Source organism: Pleuronectes platessa, chromosome 14 (assembly GCF_947347685.1).
Source record: "Pleuronectes platessa chromosome 14, fPlePla1.1, whole genome shotgun sequence".
Classification (NCBI taxonomy): domain Eukaryota; kingdom Metazoa; phylum Chordata; class Actinopteri; order Pleuronectiformes; family Pleuronectidae; genus Pleuronectes; species Pleuronectes platessa.
In genome coordinates, this window is record NC_070639.1 from 707,860 (window position 1) to 719,585 (window position 11,726).

An 11,726-nucleotide genomic window follows, 5' to 3' on the forward strand; every position below is an offset into this window, starting at 1 on the left:
CTCATCCTTGAATTTATATTACGAATCCAATTAACTTGTGGAGTATTAAAATGGTCTTTACTATTAGCCCTGCTGTGTCAGGTAAAAAATAAAATAAGATATTAAATGATTCCTCTTTATGTAGAACTTTTGAGGCCAAAACCTTTCTCCTTTCCTCTAATAGATTAGATGTATTGGAAATATCTGAAACAACAAATTTGTGCCAAAAAGTGTAATTTTAACAATTCAGTTTGGAATTCTTTACTTCTGAATGAAGCCATATTAAAACAAACAAACAAACAAACAAACAAACAACCTAGAAACAAACAACCAAGCCTCTTTGTGATCTTAACGCCAGTTGTAGGCTGTAAGGCTTCTGGCCCTCCCCCTTTTCATCCTCTGCTGTGCACGTCTTAATCTTTCTTTGGCAAGTCCTAAACACATTTACCCCTCCCGCCCATACATACAACATATATCAGATGGCAAGCGCATATACCACCTCTAGTTTAGGAAAAAGTCGTTTTCCAGTCAGTTTGTCGCTTTTTTTCTGTGTCTCACTCAGCCAGCTGACCTTGACACACATTTTCTCGTCTCTATTCACAGACACACACTCCTACTCTCACACACACATCTGAGAGGTATCTCCCTGCACACAGACACACAAACATTCACAGCCAAAGCGTGCTCTCTGCCACTTTTTTTAAAAATTTCGTGCAGAGACAACAGCACTCTTTTGAGATTCAACGGGCCGCGCCCCAACAGTTTCTACCATAGTCACTCAGTCAGTTTTTCTATGTCTCAGTCAGTTTTTGACCTTGCCTCCTTTTTCTCTCCTCCTCTCTCCTTTCCAACAGGCACACACTTCCATTCATACTAGTTACTTCACATCCTCTCTATATTATATAATCAATAGTAGTATAATAATTTTTATATAAGTAATTTCCTCTTTCAAATCCTTATTCGTAACAGCCTAACCCTAGCCCAATTGAAACAATGGTGTGTCTGGTTAGTAAAGCTCCTGTTGCATTATTCAAATCAGTTCTTATTTCAGCCAATGGGCGGGAAGGTGAAGGTGCTGGGGTACAATGTGTCAGGTGGTGCCAAGGAGCGCCTGATTTACCTTTGACCTGGGCCGAGTGTGAAGTAACTTCCTTCACCTCGTACGGTCCAGTCCACCTGGGTTCTGGCCACTTTCTCTTGTGAACCTTGACTCTTACCCAGTCACCAACTTTTAGCTTCTGTCCTGCAGCTTCTTCCGGATCAGTCGCCAGGGCCCTGGAGACCTGATTGGAGAGAGCTACACTAAGAGCAGTTAAAACCTTCATATAACTCGACATTTCAATCTCAAGAACATCCAAGGGTGGCACGTGACCTCCATCCCTGGGTATTCTTTCGTTTTTCCTCAGCCACTCTCACACCAACCCTTTTGGATCGATTTTACAGTGTAAGCTGCCGGTAATCTTTTCTTCAGCTACTCTCACACCAACCCTATCGGATCGATTTTACAGTGTAAGCTGCTGGTACTCTTTTCTTCAGCTACTCTCACACCAACCCTATTGGATCGATTTTACAGTGTAAGCTGCTGGTAATCTTTATTAAAATATAAAAACACAATTTGCACAATACACAGCTGTTTCAGACCATTTAATTACTTTGTTAAATTTATCATATGCAACTTGTACTCACCCTCAGTACTACTGATCAAAAATTTGTTTTTTTTCTATCACGACAATATGCAGATTTCAATTAAATAGGCTCTGCTTACCTTTTTATTAGTACAGCGCTGTTTGATCAGGTTCCCAAGGAGAGATAAGTCACTTCAGGACGGTTCTTTCCCGTCCGAGAGACGACCTCCTCTCCCACTGGTTGATTCCACTCCGCTCTTTCAATCGTCTAACCATCCTCTGCTACCAATTTGTTGCGGGTGGAAATCAAAGGCAGGAGTCGTCGTTCTCAAGTTAAAATTAAGCAGGTTTATTCAGAGGTCACAGGTCAGGAAACTGCGGTGTCCAGCAAATGATCATGCATGGACCACTGATCCTACACAGTAAGCTGCACAGGAAAAATGGCGCTTAGACAGAGTGCGCACCGACCAGGTCAACCGACCAGGTGTCCCACTACTGTGGCCTTGGCAAACAGGGAGTTTGCTACAGCGGACGGACACAGCCTCACCTCCCCCTGCTGTTGGTCCTCCACCTTGTGTGTGTGTGTATGTGTGTGTGTGAAGTGAAACTTGAAAAAAGAAAAGGGTGCGAATGTGTGTTACAAAGTGTAGCATCTACTCCCCCAAGTCATATCAATTCACAGGTTCCTAGAGAAATTGGGCGAGGAGGGGGAGTTGCTGCCATTTTTAACTCTAGTCTATCAATTAATCCTAAACCTAAACTCAGCTACAAATCATTTGAATGTCTGGTTCTTAGTCTTCCACGCCAATCCAGGAACCACCAACAGCCAATCCTATTTGCTGTAGTTTACCGTGCTCCGGCGGCTTATTCTGAATTTTTAAAGGAATTCCCTGAGTTTTTATCAAACTTAGTCCAGTGAATATATGCCACTAATGAAAATTCATTTTCTAGATTCTCTACATTCTCTACCTGATAGTGCTGTAGCTAAATTTAAGGAAATAATTCCAATTACATTTAAACCCGTATTAGCAGTAGATATAAACAACAAATTCTTTAAAAACCTGAGCTCCATTGAGATCGACCACCTCGTCGATAGCTCTGCAGACTCATTACGATTAACGTTAGACTCAATAGCGCCTCTAAAAAAGAAAAATATCAAACATAATAAATTAGCTCCGTGGTATAATTCCCAGACAAATGAGTTAAAACAATTATCAAGAAAACTAGAAAGGAAGTGGCGCTCCAGCAACCATGTTGAAAATCTAATAGACTGGAAGAATAGTGTTAAAGAATATAAAAAGACTCTCCACAAAGCAAGAGCTACTATTCAAAACTAATAGAACAGAATAAAAACAACCCAAGGTTTCTTTTCAGCACTGTAGCCAGGCTGACAGAGAGTCACACCTCCACCGAACCCAGTATCCCTCGATCCCTAAATTAGCAATATCTTTATGACCTTTTTTAATGATAAAATTCAAACTATTAGAAATAAAATCAACCATCTCCTGCCCTCAATTGGCACTAACACCCTCCAAACAACAGAGATCTCAGAAACGGTTGAGAATCCTACCCATTACTTAGACAGCTTCTCTCTGATCATGGGTGATCAGTTTACCAAAAATAATCTCAGGTTCTAAACCAACAACCTGTATCTTAGATCCCATTCCTACCAAATTACTTAAAGAAATTCTGCCCCTAATTGATAGTTCGTTACTTAACATTATCAATCTGTCATTATCATCAGGTTATGTACCACAGTCTTTTAAAATAGCTGTCATCAAACCCCTACTCAAAAAACCCACCCTAGACCCAGAGGTTTTAGCCAATTACAGGCCAATATCTAATCTCCCTTTCATGTCTAAAATCTTAGAAAAAGTTGTAGCCAATCAGCTCTGTAAGTTTCTCCAGGAAAATAATATATATGAAGACTTTCAGTCGGAGTTTAGAGCCAATCACAGTACAGAGACAGCCTTGGCAAAAGTCACTAATGACCTTTTAATAGCCTCAGATCAGGGACTTGTGTCGGTCCTCGTTCTGTTAGATCTCAGTGCAGCATTCAACACAATTGACCATCAAATTTTATTACAAAGACTCAAACAGTTAATTAACATTAATGGAACCGCCCTTAACTGGTTTAAATCGTATTTTTCTGATCGCTCCCAATTCGTGCAAATTAATGATGGGTCATCTGTGCGCACCAAAGTTAACCATGGTGTTCCACAGGGCTCTGTGCTCGGCCCAATTTTATTCTCATTATATATGCTTCCACTAGTAAACATTATCAGGACACACTCGGTAAATTTCCACTGCTATGCGGATGACATCCAGTTATATTTGTCAATAAAACCTGAACAAAGTAATCAATTAACTAAACTTCGAACATGTCTCAAGGACATAAAAACCTGGATGACCCGCAATTTTCTCTTATTAAACTCAGACAAAACAGAGGTTATAATACTTGGCCCCAAACACCTTAGAGATACATTATCTAATGATATAGCTGCGCTAGACGACATTGCCCTTGCTTCCAATGAAACAGTCAGGAACTTGGGAGTGATCTTCGATCCTGATTTATCCTTTAATTCTCACTTAAAACAAATTTCTAGGACCGCTTTTTTTCCACTTGCGTAATATTTCAAAAATTAGACATGTCCTTTCACAGAAAGATGCAGAAAAACTAGTCCACGCCTTTGTTATATCGAGACTGGACTATTGTAATTCATTATTATCAGGCTCCAGCAGTAAGTCGTTAAAGACTCTACAGCTTGTCCAAAATGCCGCAGCACGTGTCCTGACGAGAACAAAGAGAAGAGAGCACATTTCTCCAGTATTAGCATCGCTACACTGGCTTCCAGTTAAATCTAGAATAGAATTTAAAATTCTCCTCCTCACCTTCAAGGCCCTTAATAATATAGTGCCTTTTTACCTTAAAGAGCTGTTAGTACCTTATAAACCCACTAGAGCACTCCGCTCCCAGAATGCAAGCCTACTTGTCGTCCCTAAAGTCTCTAAAAGTAGAGTAGGAGCCAGAGCTTTTAGCCATCAAGCCCCTCGGTTGTGGAATAATCTACCACTTTCAGTTCGGGAGGCAGACACCATCTTTTCGTTTAAGAGTAGGCTCAAAACCTTCCTTTTTGATAAAGCTTATAGTTAGAGCTAATTAGTGCGCCAGAACGTTACTTGTTCTATTTTATGACACATGACACACGGAGCGTCTCTTTCCAGCTTCTCATTCCTCTTCGCCATCCCTATCCCCCTTTCCCCGGAATCCCTTTGCTTTATCACCCGCAGATCCAGGGCCTCTGTGGCCGCACCATGGATTGCGGTTTGTGGATCGCGCACCGGGGGTCGCGGTGTTGGATCCAGTGTGGCGGATTCTGAGTCATGTGGGCTGATCGTGGTGCTGGTGGCGGACCCTGTGTCGCGTTGGCATTGGGCACGGGCATTGGACCAGGACCACGGCGGCGGCTCGTGGTGGGTCCTGGTGGTCGGCGGTGGACGGTGACTGAGGACTGGAGTGGCGTCTGGTCTTGGATGGTGGATCGTGGTCTGGATGGTTGCTGACCATGGACTGTGATTGCAGCGGGACTGCTTGGCATATCATGTTGGGGTTGTCCTTCGGGATGTATACCCTCATCAAATGCTGCTAGAGACTTTGATTATTGATGATGTGTTCCTACACGTGGCATCTATTGCACTTCTGTCCGTCCTGGGAGAGGGATCCCTCACATGTGGCTCTCTCTGAGGTTTCTACGTATTTTTACCCTGTTAAAAGGGTTTTTAGTAGTTTTTCCTTACTCTTGCTGAAGGTTAAGGACAGAGGATGTCACACCCTGTTAAAGCCCTATGAGATGAATTGTAATTTGTGAATATGGGCTATACAAATAAAATTTAATTGATTGATTGATTGGTTGAGTCTTAAAGTACATACCCACTATATGCACTGGGAACCCAGGACTGTCTCCTATTGGATGCTCGGCCTGAGCTTTGGATATGTTTACAAATGCTTGCGGCAGAGCTCAGGTTCATATACAGTGCCTTGCATAAGTATTCACCCCCCTTGGACTTTTTCCCATTATGTACTGTTACTAACTGGAATTCAAATAGACTTAAATAAACTTTTTCCCGTTTGATCAACAAAACATGCATAGTACTTTGGAGGTGCAAAATAAATTTTATTTTGATGCAAACAATAATGAGAACAAAAAAGTTGACATCTGTTGGGTGCATAAGTATTCACCCCCCTGTGTCAATACTTGGTAGAACCCCCTTTCGCTGCAATTACAGCTGCAAGTCTTTTGGGGTATGTCTCTACCAGCTTTGCACATCTAGAGATGGAAAGGTTTGTCCATTCTTCTTGGCAAAAAAGATGAAGCTCAGTCAGATTGGATGGAGACCGTCTGTGAACCGCAATCTTCAAGTCTTGCCATAGATTCTCTATTGGATTGAGGTCTGGGCTTTGACTGGGCCATTTTAAGACATTAACATTCTTTAATCCAAACCATTCCTTTGTAGCTCTGGCTGTAGGTTTAGGGTCATTGTCCTGCTGGAAGATGAACCTCCGCCCCAGTCTCAAGTCTTTTGCAGACTGCATCAGATTTTCTTCAAGGATATCCCTGTATTTGGCTCCATCCATCTTTCCCTCTATTCTGACCAGTTTCCCTGTACCTGCTGAAGAGAAGCATCCCCACAGCATGATGCTACCACCACCATGTTTCACTGTTGGGATGGTGTGCTCAGGGTGATGGGCAGTGTTGGGTTTTCGCCACACATAGCGTTTTGCATTGAGGCCAAAAAGTTCAATTTTGGTCTCATCTGACCAGAGCACCTTCTTCCACATATTTGCTGTGTCTCCCACATGGCTTCTGGCAAACTCCAAACGGGATTTTGTATGGATCCCTTTCAACAATGGCTTTCTTCTTGCCACTCTTCCATAAAGGCCAGATTTGTGGAGTAGACGACTAATAGTTGTCCTGTGGACAGATTCTCCCACCTCAGCTGTGGATCTCTGCAACTCCTCCAGAGTAACCATGGGCCTCCTGGTTGCTTCTCTGATTAATTTTCTCCTTGTCCGACTCTTCAGTTTGGGTGGACGGCCTTCTCTTGGTAGGTTTGCGGTTGTGCCATATTCTTTCCATTTTCTTATGATGGATTTTATGGTGCTCAGAGAGATGTTCAAACCTCTGGATATTTTTTTATAACCTAACCCTGCTTCATATTTCTCCACAACTTTATCCCTGACCTGTTTGGTGAGCTCCTTGGTCTTCATGATGCTGTTTGTTCAGTAATGATCTCCAACAAACTCTGAGTCCGTCACAGAACAGGTGTATTTATACTGAGACTAAATTGCAGACAGGTGGACCCTATTTACTAATTATGTGACTTGCAAATGTGACTTGTGAATGCAATTGGTCGCACCAGATCTTTGTTAGGGGTTTCACAGTAAAGGGGGTGAATACATATGCACTCAACACTTTTCAGATTTTTATTTGTAAATGATTGTGAAATCCATGTAATATTTCCCCCCACTTCCAAATGATGCACTATTTTGTGTTGGTCCATTACATAAACTCACGATGAAATAAATTTGAATCTGTGGTTATACCATGACAAAATGTAGAAAAGTCCAAAGGGGGTGAATACTTATGCAAGGCACTGTATCACATGTAGGAGCAAATACACACTTGAGCTACTTAGAAGAAGCTAACTGTTGTGTCGTATTGCAGTTGTTGTTTGTGGTTTTAGCCGAAGACTGTGTATAAATATGGACATAGTGTCCGTGACGTCACCCATTGGTTCCTGAAGAGATTTTAAGCTCATATATGCGTTTTACCCGTCGTCATATTGCTGGTGACTGACTCCTCCTTGTTCCTGGCTAATCCAAAAATGGCTAAAGGGGTAGAGCAAGTCGAGCTGAGGGGGTCCAAATGAAGACTGACAGCTGAGGGGTTTGGTATCTTGCCCATTTACATTTTGACATATGGAATGGGGAAGAATGGGATCGCACCCCTGACCTTCTGGTTTGAGGAGTACCCGCTCTACCCCCTGTTTGTGTGTTAGTGCATGCATGCATGCATGTTTGTGTGTGTGACAGTGAGTGTGTTTGTATGTGTAAAGAGGTAGTAAGTGATGGAGAAGGAAAGATGGGAGATCAGGTCATGTTGTTAACAACATCACACACCAGCTTCAGCTGATGTTGTGCAGCTGTATCCTGAATCCAGAAATGTATTTGGTGAATCAAAACACTTTGTTTATTCGATCCGTGATTGAAAGACAAAGGTCTAAAGTTTGGCTTCAAATCTTTGGGTAAAGCGTCCCATTTTAGTATCCAGGTCAGCTCTTAATTATAGCAGATAAATCTGTAGTTGTACCAGTAGTGCAGTATAATCTATGTAAAAGAAACATTTTAAAGAGTTCAGTTCTCTTATGGCTAAGGGGTAAAAGACCCTCATACAGTATGTGGCCTAGGCCACATACTGTATGAATGTCTCATTAGAAAAACTGTAGAAACCCTATGTGAGTGATTCACTGCTTGTGTTTCTGCACTTTAACAGGTAATACTCCATGGTGGCAGATCATCCTGTACTTCGTGGGCTCTCTGGTGATCTTCTTCCTTGTCATGCTGCTCTTACTCTACATCCCCTTTTGGTGCTACAAAACACTCAAGGCAACGTTGTACCCCTCAAACCAGTTGCCTCCACATTTCAAGGAAGTACGTTAGGGGGGACAGTATGCAATTGTTTGAATTGTCTTAATGCTGCAGGGCTATACAACCTCAATATCAAGTGGGATAAATAGAATAATCACTGCGGGTTTGTGCAAATGTGTGTCTCATCTCAGTCTCTCTTCTCTTTTCCTCCCCTTTGTCCCCCCTCCAGTATCTCTATGACTCTCCTAGTTCTGACATTCCTCGCCTCCTCACTCCGGTTTCAGAATCAGAGCTGCTGTGTGATAATGTGATCATTTGTGCTGAGCCAACAGTCCTGGAAATCCACATATTTCATCCTGATGCCATGGCATCTCATCCATCAGACCTGAAGTCAGATACCAGGTTGATTTTAATCTATGCTACATCTGCTAACATGTTCCATTGATAATTACAACGTGTATTTGATAGGAATGTAGACATTATATTCTAGTATTTGTAATGTTTAATTTCTTTACCAGTATTGATGAAAACTAATACAACTTTAGAGAATAAATAACAAATGATTAAATATACGTTATCCTTGACGGTTCCAGTGGAAGACACAGTCGTCAGGACAGCAGCAGCAGCAGTGGAGACTCTGGAGTTTATTCTACCGGGGGAACCTCCAACCTGTCACAGGTCAACAGCAATCAAACCTGCAGAGGAACGGAAGACCTGGAGCAGGTAAAGATGCTGGAAATGACTCCAGGGCTCGAGACACAACTTCTGATAGCAGATGAGGGCATTGTAGACATGTGTGTCTGAACCTATGCATTGAAAAATATATTTGTTGCGAAGAAACATAAAGCAAGGATTATGTTAAGGAAACTGGAGGTTTGTGGATAATGTACAGTGTGGCTTTTTGTTCCGGTAAAAACAATTTCTAGAAAAAAACAATGTCACGAATAACTTACTCACACAAGGAGGTAAACTGTTGAGCTATCACTCACCATCTCACTTTCCAAGAAGGAAGTGTGTTGTTAATCTAAAAAGAAACGACTTCAGTGTTTGAGTGGCTCTCTTTCAAATCGCGAGTATCGAGTACTGTTTTTGCTCATCTTCAGCAGCCATTGTCTTAAACCTGATTTTATTCTGTGAGTGGTTGACATGTCGCTGTAATATGACTGTCTGAGGGATTTAGTGTATATTTTTTTTTAGTCTGCATTAATTATGTTTTTGAGTGTAAAATCATGTTTTTTCTGTCTTTTAATATCAATAAATCAATCAATCAATCAATCAAATTTTATTTGTATAACCCGTATTCACAAATTACAATTCATCTCATAGGGCTTTAACAGGGTGTGACATCCTCTGTCCTTAACCCTCAGCAAGAGTAAGGAAAAACGACTAAAAACCTTTTTACGGGGTAAAAATACGTAGAAACCTCAGAGAGAGCCACATGTGAGGGATCCCTCTCCCAGGACGGACAGAAGTGCAATAGATGCCACGTGCAGGAAAACATCATCAAGATTAAAGTCTTCAATATTAAATAATTTAAAGCGACTTAGACCCAGTCAGATTTTGAACTGGGAATAATTAGCCTGATCCAAAATGTACTGGACAATTGATGATGCATCTCAATTTCCTCCCTCTGGTCCCACCAATATACCCACTTGACGGTCTCAGCTGTCAATCATGATGTTTTTACTCTGTTTTTATAGCACCAAATTACTTATTAAAACCAAACTTACAGGAAAAATGAACATGCCTTGGTGTGATAAGACCTACTTATAATGACAGAAACCATCTTTGAGAAAAATGGATTAAATGCGTACTCCTGTCTAGCTCGCACATATCCGGGCCAAGTCTCCTGTTGTGTGAGTAGAGTCTTTTATCACAAGTCAAACGCCAACAGAGATTTTGAGTCAGTCCATGAACCCTCAAAACATGTAAACCTTGAGTTTCTACATATATCCATGTAAATATATTGTATGCCTTGGGCAGTGCTGGTCATTGTCACTACTGACACAATGATATTTAAAATGGTGCGGTTGTTAAACATTTTCTATAAGATGTCTCGTAATCAAGGTAGTTATCAGTCCATCCATAAAAGATCCTCTAAATAGTTATGTTTTATTTGCTTGTGATGTGGATCTGAGAAAAGCTTAAACACAATTTAATTACATTTATTCTTCCATTTATGATCCTAATAGGATCTTGGTGCCATTTTAGTTTTGCTTGTTCTGAAAAGAGATTTTTTTCTCATATTTGCATATAACTTAAATAAAATATGATTTCTACTTTTGCTGTTCTCATGTTTTCTGTGTATTTTTAGGCTTTGATGGAGAAACCTGGTTGAGTTAGTTATAAATGTTACCTTACTTGTTTTTCCAGATGACCTAATCCATGACTTTACATTCAACTAAGATCAGAAGAACCGTAGCAATTTTTTTTAAAAATACGTTCATGGTTGTTCCTGAATTTCCTTTGCATTGTCTGAACATATTTTCTTTGTTGATATTGTGTCTAAGCCTCTTGTGAAGCTTTGTGTTGGTGAATCTACAGCAGCCATGGTAATGGACAATCAAAGATAATGAAATAAAACATCCCAATGCGAAACCTCTGTGTCTAATTTAGTGACTTTTCTGCATATTGATTCTCTCTCTATGGCATGCACTTACACAGGACTGCGACAATGTTTAACCTCAGTAGGGCTGCAACTATTGACTCTTCTTTTTCAATTAATCTGTTGTTTTGTGTGATTGACAAATCAATGAGTCATTGCACCTCTGTACCTGTCACATTTTTCAAAGTGATTACATTTTTTTTATAATGTCAGTTTTCCCAGTGTCACATCCTTTAATTGTTGACTTTCTCCATCTCCGTTTAGTGGGTAATAACCAAATATACATGACTTTGATTGAATATTTAATTTCCGACACCCTAACTATACCAGATTTTTCCGTCAGATTTTAAAAAATATTTTAGGAAATATTACAGCACTGGCTGAATTATCACCCTCTATTTAAGCCTGTATTTTCCCCCATATGTAATTTATTCTAACATTAATTTAGCAGTGAAGTTTTCCTTTGTTCCTGTTACAATTAGTTTGGCCGCAAATGTAATTGTCTGTAATAAGCTGCTTGTACAGGTAACCTACAGTCTCTGTTAGAGGATGAATTCACATATCGCCCATCACCTACACTGAAATAGATTCTCTGTACTGCCACGTTTGACAATAGGGATGATTCCAGCCACTAGTTTTTATTTCACGTTAAAGGTTTGTCTTTTTCAGTTTCCTTGTCATAGACAGGGGCAGATCATGCTAAATTATTTTATATCCACTTTATATGCAGTGGCACATGTCTCTACATGGAGGACAGGAGGTGTTTTATATTTTTTTCAGGAGGAGCAGCTCAGTTGCTTCTATCGTTGAGAGAGATATTGTCAGATAGCCAACAGACATGTGCACATACACTTGAGTGTTTGCTTCT

General features: G+C 40.7%; 1 protein-coding gene across 1 annotated transcript in view; it reads left to right on the forward strand.

Annotated features, from left to right (window-relative positions):
- The window catches only part of LOC128456510 (interferon alpha/beta receptor 1b), a 30,342-nt gene extending 19,491 nt beyond the window's left edge, over positions 1–10,851 (forward strand). Inside the window, exons 6-8 of the mRNA XM_053440710.1 lie at positions 8,159–8,316; positions 8,483–8,655; positions 8,847–10,851. Coding sequence (XP_053296685.1) covers positions 8,159–8,316; positions 8,483–8,655; positions 8,847–9,057 — 542 coding nt within the window. The 3' untranslated portion in view covers positions 9,058–10,851. The remainder of the gene's footprint in view (positions 1–8,158; positions 8,317–8,482; positions 8,656–8,846) is intronic.
- The last annotated feature ends 875 nt before the right edge of the window (positions 10,852–11,726 follow it).